General features: G+C 34.6%; 3 protein-coding genes across 3 annotated transcripts; 2 read left to right on the top strand and 1 right to left on the bottom strand.

The window, feature by feature from the left end:
• The first annotated feature begins 93 nt into the window (after nucleotides 1-93).
• LOC105137056 (EC protein homolog 2-like) lies at nucleotides 94-1,312 on the top strand. The gene is made up of 2 exons (XM_011042632.1): nucleotides 94-821; nucleotides 885-1,312. Exons 1-2 carry the CDS (start codon nucleotides 744-746, stop codon nucleotides 1,086-1,088), a joined length of 282 nt encoding a protein of 93 aa, XP_011040934.1. The 5' UTR covers nucleotides 94-743; the 3' UTR covers nucleotides 1,089-1,312.
• A 3,092-nt stretch (nucleotides 1,313-4,404) lies between these two features.
• Nucleotides 4,405-6,646, bottom strand: LOC105136975 (transport/golgi organization-like protein (DUF833)). Its single transcript, XM_011042500.1, has 5 exons — nucleotides 6,414-6,646; nucleotides 6,106-6,289; nucleotides 5,350-5,556; nucleotides 4,903-5,094; nucleotides 4,405-4,815 (listed from the first exon to the last, which is right to left on the bottom strand). Exons 1-5 carry the CDS (start codon nucleotides 6,494-6,496, stop codon nucleotides 4,672-4,674), a joined length of 810 nt encoding a protein of 269 aa, XP_011040802.1. The 5' UTR covers nucleotides 6,497-6,646; the 3' UTR covers nucleotides 4,405-4,671.
• A 3,219-nt stretch (nucleotides 6,647-9,865) lies between these two features.
• LOC105136974 (uncharacterized) lies at nucleotides 9,866-15,630 on the top strand. The gene is made up of 9 exons (XM_011042499.1): nucleotides 9,866-10,457; nucleotides 10,886-10,934; nucleotides 11,026-11,092; nucleotides 11,215-11,260; nucleotides 11,355-11,453; nucleotides 13,205-13,273; nucleotides 13,354-13,666; nucleotides 13,778-13,926; nucleotides 14,195-15,630. The coding sequence occupies exons 1-9, from the start codon at nucleotides 9,963-9,965 to the stop codon at nucleotides 15,200-15,202; spliced, it is 2,295 nt and encodes a 764-aa protein (XP_011040801.1). The 5' UTR covers nucleotides 9,866-9,962; the 3' UTR covers nucleotides 15,203-15,630.
• Nucleotides 15,631-17,103: the final 1,473 nt, after the last annotated feature.

Here is a 17,103-nt window from a genome sequence, read left to right as displayed (position 1 = left end):
GCACTCTTATCACGTACAGTGATAATGTCGGTAATTGGCTACCATGTTAACATCTAAAGAATTATGACAAATCATGATCATGTGAAGGTCAATAATCTCTGGCCCTTCATTTGCTCTCTTCCTTGTTCTCTTCCAGTTGGCCCAAAATATTATTTTGTTCTTATGATCATCTCCCTCCCTGCTTCATTTGACCTTATATATGATTTCTGAGATTAATGTAAAGGTCAGGTGCACTGTTGTTTTATAAGCTGAAATAGTTATACCCTGTTGGACCTGAAATTGTTATTATCTGAAATAATTAGTATCCATCAATACACAGAAATCATTAAGTTCTTAATTCTGATTTCATGGCAAGCATCGCGGTGAGGATTTTAAACGTCATCTGCTTGTTCGAATTCTGTTTCCATATCTGGAGGAGGATTAGACTCCATGTTGTTGTGATGCGGCAAGGGATGCGTGAATTGGGCAAACCACACAGCTTCAACAACCACTCACATTCCCAGGTGTTAGTCATCTACATCCCTGCAGTTCACTTGTGCTATTCACCAACCTTTGAGGGCAGTTACATGTCAAACCTTGTCATGTATGGCCATGTGTTAGTCTGACAGAACTTCAAGTGCCACTTATTGCCAACATAAGACTTTGATTGCAGCTATATTTATTAACTGTCTGCGTCTTGTAATTCAAGTATACAAATTACAGCATACCCTTTGAGATAGAGGCAAAAGAAAGCAAGGAGGATAATGGCAGATACCAGAGGAGGTACCGTGGGTTGCAATGATGAGTGTGGATGTCCTGTTCCTTGCCCTGGTGGCACATCCTGCGGATCTTGATAGTTGCCATGATTTAATAATTTTCTTTTCTCTTTTTTTTTTTGTTTTTAACATAACATTCTGCCTGATAATGCATACAGGTGTAGTTCAATGAAGGCCACAAGCGGAGAGGGAGCTGGGCACAACAAATGCTCGTGTGGCGAGCACTGTGGCTGCAATCCAGGCACATGCCCTAGGAGCGTGGTGACTACTGGGGTGGGCAAGGCCTACTGTAAGTGTGGTGCTGATTGTGCTTGTCCAACCTGCAGTTCTTGAGGGGAAGCTTTAGCCAGCTCAAGTAGAACGAAGGCAAGCTCCATCATTTCATCGATGATGAGTGGCATGAGCATCTGGTTAAATAAGGAATTGCCTGGATTGGTGCTTAAAGTATAAGCAGTACTATGTTGTAGCTCCCATGTTATTATGTGCGTGTGCTTGAGGATGTTTGTGCAAATGCTTCTCTTTTGTTTTTGAGATTTCCTCGAATGAAAATCCTCATTCATCAAGTGCTTAAAGGAGAGGCCATGATAGCTGAGATCTGCAAAAACATCCTTAGAGGAATCAGAAGGAACAACAAGAAGGGCACGATTAAAACGATGTTAATTGTTGTTGGTTATGCTGAAACTTTCAGAGGGAGAATTCAATCACCTCTAACAAGTATCCAGTTTGATAGTAAGCTTAAAATGCAAACAATGTTTCTAAGAACTACGAACAGCAAATTGGCACCCCAGATTTCAAGAAAAGAGAAAGTACTCTTAAAAGAGATTCTTAGCAGCAACCAAAAGGAAATTAGAATTAATTGTAGAAATCAAAAACCAAAGAACATAGGCAGCTAAATGCAGGAAAGTAGACGAGCACATGGAGGCTACACTAGACAGTAGAGATGGGATTTTCCATCTATATAGGGGATTAATCACCCTTAACAATACAAAAATGGAAATGGATTCTGTCACTGCAGCATCCTTAATGAGTTTCTTCATGAAATCCAGTAGAGAAATCCATATGTTAACATATTACGAGCACTAGCTAGGTTCTATCACTGCATCATCCTCGATGATTTTCTTTCTTCTATAGCCTCAAAACCGGGGCGGGGCCAAGTACTTATCTACAAACCAATCTGGTATGCTCCTGGAGATGAAGCTCAGCATTTTTACACCCCAGCAGCATCGAATTTACAGGATTAAATTGTTCGTTCTTAATTGTGAAATAAAATCTTTTTTCTCTACAAATTTATAACACTTGATCCCAACAGAATGGTGTCCTTCATTCAAGAATTTTCATCGAAATGACGGTACTGATATATGTCATGATCAGGACTCTCTTAACGTGCTAAGAGCATTAGTGAAATTCAAAGGCCAGTTGAGGAATACAACAGCAGTCCTGATAATGAGCTTCGAAGTTGTTACCCCCAATTCCACCTTCAATTACCGAGCTATATTCCATCTTAGTAATCTCCATGCTTTTCTAGAAAGTCTAGTTATTATTTGAATGACTCTAGCTGTGCAATGGCTGGTCAGTAAATGCAGCCAATGTGATATTTGTCTTTGCGAGACTGACTCCGAAGTAAATAAGCTAAGATAAGCTGTATCTGAGAGACTGGTTCTGAATATTTAGCTCAACAATAAGCAGCAGCTTCAAGTTCATGCGCAGGAGTGGCTTTTTACCATATAAGTGAAATCGAATCCAAAAGGTTACACCACTCTGTAAAATTCAAATCCAGTTTTGTGCATGAATGCATCAGCTGGAGATGAGATAAAAATAAGTGCGTGGCTTTCATAGTTTATGTTTCTGAACTGAGTAATTTTGTAAGCTAGCGAGGTTTAAAAAAATTATTATTTTTTTAAATAATACTTAAAAAAAATATTTCATGTAGATAGCAACTATTACTCTCGTGTTGTGGATGGTATTTATGATATTTACGGTTTTTTTTAACAAACTCATTCTAGGGCAATCTTTTTTGTTATAAACTCCTTGTAGAAAAAAAAGAAACTAGTTCGAATAATTTAAATTACCAGTTTTCCAGCATCAAAACACAATTCAATCTTAAATAATAAATTTAAATAGATAATTAACATGACATAATATTTTATTAAAATTAAACAAATTATACATCTATTCATAATTCTCATAACATATAATAATATATAACTATATTTAATAATCATCCTGCCTCGTATAAGGGTCTTCCAACTCGAGAATGAGTTTGTAATATCCATATAGGTATAGAAAGGACCAATAGAATTCTAAGTCACTTGTAGATGGACCTAGGTCGTTTATGGATGGGCATGAAACGCTTATAGATGGACCAATATCCTTAACATTTCTACGATAAACAATCTCATCTTCTGTTAATGTCACTTCAAGACGCCCAACCTTCCTAACTTCTTGAAGTCCATCACGATATAAATTAAGCGTAGTGTTGGCCACAATACGTCTCATCTCATCGATACCTTTATAGATAATCATTGTTGCTTTTCTAGCTTCTTGTACTAAGTAATTAATCTATATACATATATTAAAAACCAATTAGTATTAAAAACCAATTAGCAGTCATCATTAACAATAAAATTAATCTAATATTTAATAAATATTAAATGTAAAACAACTAGGCTCGTCTCCCAATCACATATCAACGAAGCAAATCCAAAAACTAACTCCAATTATTGTTCATCTCTTCTTCCATAGTAGCAAAACAAATAGATCACATAATATTCTTGATAATTCGTTAAGGAACGTATATGTTTGATGTAGCAGTTATGAATTCACGACTTCCATCATTATAAGTGATATCATTGTCGGAATTAATAATGATACCCTCATGGAAGAATAATATTTCTAGATTATCTAACATCCTATCAAACAACACAATAAAATATAACTCTAATTTATTAATATATGTTAATCAAAGTGTTTCAATTACAAAAAAAAAAAACCTTACTATTAACTTAAAATATATCTAATTAAATTAATTCATAATTTAACATAAATCAATACTAACTATTCAAACTCATAATTTTGTTAATTCACAATTAACAAGAACCTAAAATAACTGATTATTTAACAAAATAACCTAATTATATCTAATTAACAACCTAAATTACATCTAATTGATCTAATTTTTAATTTAAAATCCTAATATTTAATAAAATCAAATTATTATTATTTAAACATATATTTCATTAAATTAATTGAAAGAAAGTGTTCAATATTTCTTTAAACATGGAATGTTGGTGGTAATGGTGATCAGTGATCTCTGCTTTGACGGGGAACATGACTCACCATGGATAGAGCTAGACAGAGATAGGTGATGAAGGGCTGCTTTGAATGTTTTTTGCTGCGAGGAGAGAGAGATCCAGGTGATGGTGAGAGGCGGTGGCTATAGGGAGAAAAAGAAAGAGGGAGGAGTAAAGAAGAAAAGGGAGAAGAAAGGGTTTTTATGGTTAAAATTCGAATGAAATTAGTCATTTACAACACGTGAAAGCGTGCTAGTTACGTGATTATTATTTTTAAATGTGTTACTTTACTATTTTTTTTGCCTGTGTTAAAAAAAAAAAATACCCCTCCTTGAAGTCCTGTTAAGAGGTTTGTCCGCAGGAAAATTACAGTTGTTTCCATTAATCAATATGCATGAATGCAGGCTCTACTGTTCTTTCTCAAAGCTGACACTTGAAGGACGCGCTTGAAACAGGAAAGCTTTAATTGAACTACCGTCGGAGACAAAAGATGGTGTAAAGAACTTATTTATACATGTGAAGCCCTTCAATTAAAAACCCATCAAGTTACATAATCTTGTAACTCAGCCTGTCTGATTTTGAAAGGACACTTATTCTCATTGAAAGGACGTCTGGACTGAGTTAAATCACCCATGTACTTCCATCTTTTTGATCTGGTAACTCATAGTGTGCTCTTTCCACTGGTCCTTGTCCAGATACCTTTCGTAAAAGTTAACCTCTCCACTTGATTTTACGGACAATGCACAAGTACTTCTAGTTCCATATCGTCCCTGCATATCAAGGAGATTATTGAGATGGGTTTGCCAGCAGAATTGCATGTGGAGCAGAGAGAGTATTTGGAATGGAAAATGATTTACCAGGGGAGTGTCTGCCTCGATGAATATAGAACTTAACTGATGTTCCCGCTCAGAAGGATAAATTCCAGGAAGCATGCTTTCATCATCTTTAATTGTGTTGGTCATTAGTATTTCAGCCATCTCTTTTGTGGGAAGTTCCGCTTCACCATATTTTTCCAGTAGATCTTTAAAACCATGGCCAAGACGTTGTGCCTAGAGAAACAAAAAAAAAACCCACTTCAACTGAGCGTTGCACACATCACAATTAAAACTCTGCTTCCAAACATATATATATATATATATATATATATATATAAACTAAGCCGCTTCAGTAATAAAGATATGCATATCTTGTAGATAAGCCATCCTTGGCAAACCATAGGCAATGATTGCGAGTGTGTTCACGGCTGCCAACGCATATCTCCAGGAATATAATTGTGGAAGCAAAAGCATGACAGACAGTATTACCTTAGGCCATGGAGAGTCTAGGCTTGCATTTGACAGTACATGCATCCCTGGTGTCACCTCCATGACCATGACATTTTCTGATTTTGGTCTATTTGTTAAATAAACCATGGATTTAGAAGTTATATCAGCTAATATCAGGTTAAACCCATTATACTGATCTGCCTCCTTGGAAAGCTCCTCTGCATATTCCTTTGGGTTCTTGTTGCTCTGCAATCATAAATTCTATTACAGCCAAAGCTTTCAAAATGGATAATAAAAAGGCCACAGCAGTTACATCTGAAGCTAAATGTTGTGAATTCACTCCTAGTCCTACGCAAGGGCATGATCATATTCATCAATCCTGAATGTTTAAGGTGTTGGAGAGAGCCACAGCGAAGAAGACAAAGTTGAAAAGCTTTATTGAGAAAAAATAAGAGAATCAAGGTTTGACACTAGATTAAAGAGTGGAAGAGCTATCAATGAATCATCGGGTGAAGGATTTGTTCAGGCCCCACAACATCAGTATATAATTTTTAAGCTATCAATGACCTTAACCCCAAAGTCTCTCCTTCCCTAACCTATCACATCCCAAAATTAATTTACCCTTTTCAAGCTTCCCCGTTTAAAGAAGAATGGCCAAGAGTCCTTGCAATTAAAGGAACGGTCTTTTATCAATTACCCACTGGCATAACATCCAAAACAAGCAGAGAGGAAATGAGTCGTCAATTAGAAATTAGAATTCAAACATGATTAAAACCAAACATAAAGAAAATTTACCTCTAAAAAACGAAGAGTAAGGTCACCTCGAGACTTAGCTTGAGGGATTGATTTAACTTCTCTAACATTAGTGATAAAAGCAATCTTACCATCTCTGGTGCAACCCAGCCATGTCCCACCTGCAAGCTCATCTTTCCCACCTAGAATCTCTCCACCTTCCCACCATCCCAGAGGCTTTGTTGGCCTAATTCCAAACAGAAACAAATTTCTGAACAAACCCCACAATTTTGAACAGACGTACAAAAACAGAAACTTCAGATGAGAAACAAAGGAAGAAGAGTGGGAGAAAGGAATTTCATTTGAATAACCGGCTGTGATATTCATCTCTGTTGAGTAACAAGAGAAATGGATAAAGAGGGTGAGCTTGCCATAAAAACACCGCTATACACATGTTGTTTTCTCGCTGAAACGCTCAGATTTTTTTCCTTACGCCGCTAGTATTGCCTTCATCTCTGTTTCCCTTTGACTTCCCGAGAAGACGAGACGATCCAAATTTTAGTATCTTCAGCTACAGTCTGCAAAGTGCAGAAAAGGAATCCTGCCACGTTGCTTTAATGATAATCTGACAGACAAAATAGTTCTTAAATTTCATAATATCTACCCATGAACTGAGAATTTTAAAATTTCACCTCGACACTTCTTTTCTTTTGCAATGTGGTCCATCCATAATTTCAAGATTCTAACACAGACCTTATGCAAATACCACTAGATACTTGACTCGTGATTGGTTGCTGTTTAGATATATTTGTTTATCTGTTTTCAACAAAGAATTTTATATATCAGTCTTTTTAACATGTTTTTTGTAGTTAACATTTTTTTAACTGAAAATAAAAAAATTAATGTATACATAATCAAATAAATCTAAAATTATGCCGTTGATAAATGAGAGATAACCATAAATAATAACTTAAAAATAAATTTTAAAAAATTAAGAAATGAGTATATATTAAAATATTTAATCTTACAGTACGATATATTTACTATGCTATGCTTATTAAATTTATTTATTAAAATAATATTTTATTCAATTAGATAATAATAAAAATAAACACAATTGTTAAATTAATTAAAAAATAAAAAATATTATGCAATATTGTACATGTTAGAAATATTATCTGAAAATAAAAAAAAAATTATTTTAAAAAATTATAGATAAATAAAAAGACATAAAAATAAATGTATAACAAAAAATCATTAATTAAAAAAAGCTTTCTAAACAATAAAAAAGGGAATACTAATCTAAATATAAATATTTTAAAAAAAACATATAAAAAAGAAGCATTATTTTTTAAAAAATAAAAAAAATAAAAGGTAAGGCGTTGCCTGACTCATTTACTAGGGCTTATGTGGCTAGACCTCTATTTTTTTTTATCTTGGATATACGACATGTCATTTACCCTTAATTTTTTTTTTTAAAAAAGGTAGAAGATGGGTTGCATGCTGGAGTTGACAACGCATCATTTGGTTTTTGCCTAGATTTTGGGCATTATGGTGGCCGAGAAATTGAAGCTTAATGTTTTTTTTTATTTAAAAACTCGTTTTTCAATCTATTTTGATTTAAAATACCTATAAAACATCTAGAAAATTATTATAAATTTATCTATGACTTTTAAAAAACAAACAAAATCATCACAAAAAACAAATTCAACTCGAAATAAAAAAAAAAATCAACATGAGCTTGTATTTGATTTTTCATGAACTTTAAGGGTAAGAAACACCTAATAAGAATTTTTTTTTTTATCAAATAAAACCAATTGACATAAATATCAAACATTTTGATAATATAAATTGTCGACAACTTTTTGTTCTCAGTGTCGCTAAAATTTGATAATCTTTCTTTCTTATCCCTTAATTAGAAACTAAGAAAATTAAAAAATAAATATTTATATCAAAATTAAATTGAAAAAATATTCAAATACCGAAATTATATAATTTATGTTATTTTTAAAGTGCAATAATCAAAGTGAATCTCTCTCAAAGTTTCTGGCATGCCACCCATATTTAGTGTTTTTTTTTATTATTGTATCCATTTTCTTCCAATTCCACACTTGACTAAGAAATTAAAAGTAATTAGTTTTTAATTGGGATTAAATTGTTAAAAATTAAACTTTAATGGTCAAAAGAAACTATTAAAAATACGCAAAAGGTCCCCAATTTTTGCGTGTGTAAACATTGCCGCTCTACAGTTAAAATTCCATGGCTTTCAGATTTTTACTTAGTAGGTGCTTATTCATCAACGTAATGCAGTGCTCGTTAATATGTTCCCACAATATCACCTTCGAAGGTTTCAAAGGACCTCCTCCGCCTGGAGAAAAACAAGAAACATCCACTTATGTGCATACAGTTTAACCGATTAATTTTTTATTTTTTTAAAAATTATTTGTTTAAATATTATAAATTTTAAAACTATTAAAAATTTATATAACCATTAATTTTAAAATCTTGAGGGATTAATCAAAATACATATAAACTAATTTAGATATCAATAATTAAAAATTTTAAAAAATTTATATTAAACAATTGTATACATGTTATTCAAAATTACCTTGTTTTCAAGCCTCTATAATGGTTCATTATACTATAATGTAAATTAATTTTTTAAAATAATATTAATTTAATTTAAATTAAAATGAAATTATTTTAATTAATCCTCGTGATGTGTATTTTAAATTGTATCGTGGCTATTGCATGAAATTCAAAGCTTAAAGGATTGCTCATTGCAGTGAGCAAGTTCCATGAACATGCCATTAAGGCACAGCACACATGTTTAATCTTCCAAATCACTCCTAATCATGATGAAATCAATAATCCCATTCAAATCATGTTGAAATCAAGAATTCTTCTAATTTTATTCTCCTGCCACGTCACCCACTTATTCTAAAAGACAAAAAAAAATATAAATAAAATAAAAATGCAGGCCGCAGGAACGCTCTGAATCTCCAACCAGCCGCCACAAAATGATAAAACGTGCGAGCATCTCAGGACCAGGTCACGTGCCACGCATGCTCTTCTCTCAGTGCCAAGTGCCAAGTGCCAAGTGCTGAAGCTTAAAGTCATATGCCCATTTGTACCAAACATCACATGATTGCACAAACCAAAACAAAATGCGAAACTTCAATTTCCCCCCCTGCATTCTTCAATGTTCTAATTCTGCCCCTGTATTTTTAAATTTCTCAAATATTATTCTCACCCCTGCTAGCAATCAAATGCCCTGCTCTTTTACATTATTGTGTTTTTTTTTAATATATTATAACATAAATGGAGATTTAAAAGTAAGGAGTGATAAGAGTATGAAGGAAATAATAAAAAAAAATACCAGCTTTTTATTAGTTAATTATAAAGATATCAGGTAAAATAATTATCTTGTTTCGGAACAAAACTTATTAAAAATAAAATTATATATATTGAAAAAATTATTCTGATTTTCTCTATTTTCAACTACTATAAAATCTTAAAAGCTTGAAGATTCTTAATTTCTTATAAAATAAAAAAAGAAATTGATTTTTTTAGTTTGTTAGGTTTTCAAAATGAAACAAAAACTATAGAATTAACTAAAATATAATGAAATGAGATAAATTTCTTTTGTTCAGTTTAAGGAACCAGGGCACACCCTAAGAAATCTTATTCGGTAGTACAAGACAAAATCGAAACTTCTTAAAGACATGTGGGGGTGAAATTAGAAAACCTTGAACTACAGGAGCAGAAATGAAATGTTGATGGATTTATAATAAGTTTACCCCAAAATAAAAACTATGATTTAAAAATAAAATAGAAAGTAAAAGTAAGTAAGGCTCTGTTTGTTAGTCAGTGAGAGAGAGAGAGAGAGAGAGAGAGAGAGAGAAGGGAAGCCCAAAGAAATGGGTAAGAGTAAGATAGTAGAGAAGATGAAGAAGAAGAAAGGAAGACCTTCTTTATTAGATCTCCAAAAACGCTCCTTAAAAGAACAGCAGAACCACCAGCAGCAGCAGCAGCAAAAGAAGCGCATACATCATCATCGTCATCGAAACGTTTCGCCCTCTCATTCTAGTTCAAGCATTTCAACAACAACCACCCCTAATTCTTCTCAAAATCACAAATCTGCCACCACCACTACAGCTCCTCCACGTCGATCCGCTCGCCGCAACCCTACCTACGACGACAGCTGCCGGGACTCCTCTGATGATGAGGACATCGCAGAATCAAACGGAAAGCGCCGCCGAGAGAAGAAGTTGAAGCTGGTTCTCAAATTGCCCAAATCAGACACTAATTCGACGTCGTTTAACTCGTCTGGAGAGGAATCGAACGGTGAAGAAGAGAAAAATACGGCGTCAAATAAGAAGAAGAGGAAGATCAATGGATCTGAGAGTGAAAAGGTAAGTGAAAAATCCGAACTTTTTGATAAAACAAAGAAAGTAACGTTGGGAAATTAACGTAAGAAAGCTCCTTGAAAAGCGGGCTTGTGTAAGTATTTGACTTAGTTCTGAATATTTCTATTTTCGAAAAATAATAATAATAATAATAATGCTGTCTGGTATAAATTTTTTTATACAACTCGAAAAAAAAAAGACTTTTTTTTTCCTTTTCTGAACGGAATTTAATTTGTCTTTTATGAGAAAAATAACTAACAGAAATAACAGTAAGAGAGTCATAATTGTTTTTATGGTAACTGTAGTTTCCTTTTTTGGCGGATTGCAAGTCCCTTTTAACACTTCCTCATCGATTACAGCATAAAGTTTTGATCATAGTTTGTTATTTCTGTTAATTTGTTGTTGGGTTTTTTATTTTTTATTTTTAATTTCAGGGAGATCAGAAGTCTACAACTGGAACAAATCCTACAAGCAATGTCAAAGGTTGGTGGTGTTAATGATTTTGAAGACCTATTTGTCTAAAAGGGCTGAATTTGGGAACTTTTGTTTGATTCATGTCTTACTTGTTTTGCAGATTCTGGACCCTCAACACCTTTACCTGATAAAAAGCTGTTGCTGTTCATCCTGGACAGGCTTCAAAAGTGTGTTTTTTTTTTTTTTCCAGCAGCTTTCAAAGTTTTTGCATTTTTGTTCTTTTGATGTTTGCTTTTATGGTTTTTAGTGAAGCGGGTGAGATTTATTTCGTTTCAATTTAAAATTGCAGGAAGGACACGTACGGCGTGTTCTCCGAGCCAGTGGACCTAAATGAGGTTAGTGTTTTGATGATGCATTTTAGCCTTTTGGACTTGTTTATATGCTTTTGTTATCTGATTTCTGGTCGATGACATCCGACTTGTTATGCAGCTTCCAGATTACCTTGAAGTCATTGAGCATCCCATGGATTTTGGAACTGTCAGAAAGAAACTCTTGAATGGAGCTTATGCCAGTTTGGAACAATTTGAGGTTCGTTTATCATTTTTGTAATGTGATCACGTTTTTCCAACTTTCCCTTTTTTCTTTTATGTAGGCTGGTTTGTGTTTTTAGGTACCAACACATGTCCATACAAAAACAGAAGAGTCCATAGAATTAAATGTAGACTAGGTTCTGTTGATTGTGCCAGCATTTGTTTAATGGAAAGAACAGATAGCTATAAATAGATAAGGAATGAACATCCTTTGATTTCATTTGGTTTCTATGGGACATGGGCATGACACCAGAAATTAATACATTCACACGAGCAGATTTTGTTTTCAACTGCTTGGTTTTTGTTCTTTTAGTATGCAGACAGATCTATAGAGTGTTCTAGTAGTTGAGACATTGTGTTTCCATATTAGAGTTTAAAATACTTATAGAATCCCTGTTCCTTCCATTAAGACTGTTAAATTGGTCTTCAATTCTAATCTATCATTTCCATTTCATGCATCAACAGATCATTGTGGTAGCTACCTTTAATTAGATTTCACCTTAGCAAAAAAGAACTGGTTTAAGTGAGTCAGTGCCCCTTAGAAATCGGTGAGCAATTTGTAAGCCCTGCTTGTGCCAAACTATTACAATTAAATGTCCATGACAGAGGCGCCAATGTAATGCAAATAGCTCCATGCTTGGTCTGATTAAATGGATAAGTGCAAGAATTATTTCAGTAGGTGGTGTGTTTTTAATGGTTGCAAGCTAGGAATGATTTCTTGCATTTGTGGATCTACTACTAGTAACTGGGAGACTAAAAAGGCAGGAGTACTAGTTCTGTGCTCATGTCCATTGGAGGTGTTCACAATCCAGTTCGGTTCGGGCCAAAAAATCTAACCAAACCAAAATTTTTAATTTCTAGTAATTTTAACCCAGACCCAACTGAAAACCGGTTCAAACCGAACTGTTTCAGGTTGGTTCGGTTCGGGTCAGTTGTTTTGCTTTGAAAACCAGGAAACCCAATGTCTTTCACAACCTTCCAGCAAAAGATCTTTCGCAGCCTTCCATAAACTGAGAGTTCCTCATAAGTCATTCCTATGTCCACTTCATCAAGCTGTTTCATGCAGAATGGGCATTGAAATTAATTTATCTCTTGGATAGAAGTATACATATTAGAGGCAGAAGCATCAGTTTGAGACATGCACAATCATGCGATTAAGATCTATTAGATCAATCGCTGCTATGTATAAAGTGACAAGTGAATATGGTTAATGAAATTTTGTATTTATACTGTTTTTTTCTCTCTATTTAAATTAGGTTGAACTGGTTTGGTCCAGTTCCAATTGGTTTCAACTTTCTGAAACTGAAATTGAGCCAGACCAAATAATTTTTCTAGCTTTTAATTTGGTTTCTTTGGTTTTTTGTTTTCCTTTTTTCTCGGTTTGGTTTTTTTGGCTATTGTTTTTCAGTTTAATCGGTTGGTTGTATTTTTTTAACACCCCTAATGTCCATATTGGTTGATATACTGCTACTTATCGCAATTCTTCATTTTTGTTGGCCAATTGATTGTGGATCCACTCGCAAGAGGTTTGTCCTAGACAAACCTTCACAGCGCTCCAATTCCTGCCTCATGCATGTGCATGTTAACATGTGAAATTTGCCTTCCTTGCTGCCTCGTATAAGGAAAAAGAAGATTTAATTGGATTCTGAGTTACGACAATATCCCAATCTAATGATATTCTAAAATCCTTCATTTTCTTTTATTTGATTTTGAAAGAAATTCTTTGGATTTTGATCTTATTGCATGCAGAAAGATGTTTTCTTAATATGTTCGAACGCAATGCAATATAATGCCCCAGATACCATATATTTTCGACAGGTAAAGCCATCCTTTTACCTTTGAATTTGAAATTTTCAGGCTTACATTTTTATTTTTTTGAGATTTCCTACTATTTTCAGGCACGATCCATACAAGAGTTGGCAAGAAAGAACTTTGATAATTTAAGGCAAGATACTGATGATAATGAAGCAGAACATAAAGTAGTAAAAAGAGGGAGGCCACCTTCAGAGAATTTAAAAAAATCACCAGGCAGGCCTTCACTAGACCCTGCTGGTTCTGAGTTTCCCTCAGGTGCGACTCTTGCTACAGGTGGAGAGAATAGACCTTCAGAGAAGCCTGGTTTTGCAGATTCTTCAGAACAATTTCATGGTTCTCGCAATGAAGCTTATTCGCTGACTGACAATAGATTTGAGAGGCATGACGAAACTGCTGGTACAGAACTTCAATATTAGTTTGTATTTTTCTCGTTTTCAACTTCATTTGTTGGCACTCTTCCAATTCTATACTTAACATAATGACAAGACATTTTCACTTTTATTACAGGTTCTGTACTTAAAGGTAAGCATAGTAAGAAGCCTTTGGCAATTGATGAGAACAGGCGTAACACTTATAAGCAATTCCATCCTTCTGCTGGTGGACGAGTGCCATCTGTGCTGACTACTTTTGACGCAGAAAGGAAGCAGCTAGTCGCTGTATGTATCCCATTGATGTCCATTTTCTATTTAATTCCTTGAAGTTAAAAATAAAGCCTCATTCATGCAAGGGGCTCATACAGATAGAGGATGGGTCAAGGGTAATTAGAAATTTAGAATAGAAATGAAAAAAAAATAAAATTCCTATATCTCTTGGCTATTTAATTTGGTATAGGTAGTCACTTAGTTTTGCTTTGCAAAATACTAATCATAAAAGATCCTAACAACAATAAGAAATGGTAGTAATGCTGCAGTTAAATTGTATCAGGTGGGACTTCTGACAGAGCATGGTTATGCAAGGAGCATAGCACGATTTGCTGCAAACATTGGACCTTTTTCCTGGGCAATCGCAGTTAAGAAAATAGAGAGGTCTTTAGCACCTGGAATCAAGTTTGGTCCTGGATGGGTTGGAGAAAACGACGTCACACCACAAAGGCCGTTATTTTCTTCAACCCCTCCAAGTCAGCCGGCACTGCCACCGCTACCACAAAGGCCCTTCTCTGTTCTTGAAAGTTCAGCTGCTAATGCCACCCGCTGCAATGTTAAATCGAAAGAAGAGAAATTGTCAGTGAAACTTGAGAAAGATGTTTTATCAGAGAAGCAGGCGCCTTCTACTCACTTGTCAGATACACGTTTAACTCCTGTTCCTCCATCCACCTCGATGACTGCCTCCTCTGCCGCCAATAAATCTGAACCTTGCACAGAAAGAGCAGAAACACTTGCGAAATTGAATTCCCATTCTGCATTTAATGTGCTGAACAGTAGTACGGGTGTGGCAAGGCAAAGACCTCCATTTCAGCTTCATCAGAACCCAGCCATTCACCCTGGCATGATTGGATTCAATGCCACATATGGGTTTAACCTAGCAGCCCAGAGGGGAAAACTAGTTGGAGTTTCTAGGCCTGCTGGGTTAAACATTCATTCATCTCAGATGGTCGACATGGTCTCCAGAACTAGTTCAAACCTGGTCCATTCAGCAAATGCAAACAGCCTAATCTCGGAGAAAACGAAGTTCCCTGAGAATTCAAGTTCAATAAATTTCAATGGTGCATTGCCAAACTCCGTGAGCGAGGCAATGGAGGCCCCAAGACCTGCAGACCAACCTCAACCAACTTGGCAAGGGTTATATCCAAAATCAAAACCAGATTCAGGCTCATCACCACATCAGAAATCGGATGCTGTCCCACCTGACTTGAATGTCAGATACCAGTCTCCAGGTTCTCCTAGTTCTGGTCGCATTGATTCAGCACAGCCAGATTTAGCTTTGCAGCTCTAAGAAATAGTAGAGCTATTTTTTTTTTGCTTCTCGGATGATTAAGTTAACCATAGAGTGGTGCCAATGCTCCTTAGACTGTGGTTTGGTATTGAATCCCAAACCACTCAATCAGGATTCAAGCGTCGGCACCAGCACAGAACACTAGAGTGGTGGGCTTGGCATTTGTGCTCCTAGGGATTAGACCAAGTCAAGGTCTCCTCAATACGGATCCATCTGAGCCACACCTAACTGTACTGTAAAATTGCAGGTTGTTTCTGTACAGATTAATGTATCCTGATTCATAGATTCCTAAGCTTAAAAAAGGATTTCACTTGTGACCTTGGAAACCAAAGAAACCATGATGTTCCTAGAATTTTGTTCAAGATGTTAGATGTTTATTTCGTAGCAATTGTTTTCCGCTTTGAAAAGCAATACCGTTTGGAATTCAACGCTTTCTTGAACGCAATACGCAAGGTGGAGACTTGTTATCTCTATCTAGTTCTTACACTAAATGGATTCTGCTTATTGGCGAATTGTGAAACAGGGACTTGGTCATCAAATGTCATTTTTGCTGTCATCCGGAAGTCTTCTCATCTTTAAAAAATACTTGTACCAAGTCAGCCTTAATCTTAACCAAACTCAGACAACATAAGAAGAAGACAGGTCACAAGGCACAGAGAAGAAAATGTTAGATGCTTTTACTGTATTACTTCTCCATTCACATAAAATTTGAGATCTATCATGGTATCTGTATTCTTAGATTCTATTTTTAAGTGAATTAAAAAACACCAGCTCTTGAGTAGCTAATAATACATAGAACAGAGTACTTGAATGGGAACAGGGGACTTTGTCGTTGTTTATTGTCCACCATAAGCCGCAGCCGCAACAGTAGTTACCCGACTTTGTCTAACAACATGCAATTTATATGAAAATCCATTATTATAGGAAAGTACTACTAGGGATAAAAATATCATGAAATGGGCACAAAGAAAATGTTTCCTTCGACAATATTATATTGTCTTGAGGATGGTGGAGTTTGGCAGACTGATCGATTGGTGGCCCATGTAAGCTCGGAGGTCAAAATGGGACTCGGTCAAACTTGCTTGCTTTTGTTTGAGAAATGGAAAACAGGCTGTCTCTAATAAACATAGGTAGAGTTTTACTTCTAAACGCAGTCTGGTTTAGCGATAACCCTTTTCCCAAGGGTCCACCTCCAACACAAGGTTTCCGAGAAGACAGTGAAAGCAGAAGACGTTTAACGCTAAGCACTGACTAAATCATTTTTTGTTTTGCGTCTGATTTAGTCACATGAGAGAGGGAGAGTTAGGATGATAGGATCCATTGCTAGGAGAAGAAAAATTAGGCCTTGCATTGTTCTTCGTTGAAAAGATATTTATAAAATTTTTAATTTTTTAATTATTTTATATATAAGCTAACATTTAAAATAAATTTTTTAAAATAAAAAATATTATTTTAACATATTTCTATATAAAAAACATTGTTAAAAGTAATTCCTACTATAATAAATGAAACTAATATCAAAACTACTTTATTTTTTTATTTTTTAGTGTATAAAAAATACTTTTGAGATATTTTTTCTATAATCTTAATATGATATAAAAAATGAAAATAAATTATTTTCACTGCAACACCGTACATAAACTGACACTTAACTCTACCGTCCCTGAATGGAGGTGCATCTTGGACATATATTTGCCTTTTCAATTATAACCCAAAGCAAGATAGTATGAAAAACAAATACAGTTCCAGCCTTCCCTATTTTTTTTATCATCAATGAAAGAAAAATTATGAACACATAATTCAATAAAAACTAATTCAAAATAAATTAAAGAAAACATATAATTTAATTAATGAGGTTTTAATTTTAATTTTAAAAAATTATAGTTTATAAATATCAAAAC

Source organism: Populus euphratica, unplaced genomic scaffold, assembly GCF_000495115.2.
Source record: "Populus euphratica unplaced genomic scaffold, PopEup_1.0 scaffold61.1, whole genome shotgun sequence".
Classification (NCBI taxonomy): Eukaryota; Viridiplantae; Streptophyta; class Magnoliopsida; order Malpighiales; family Salicaceae; genus Populus; species Populus euphratica.
This window is presented reverse-complemented; position numbering and strand designations above follow the sequence as displayed.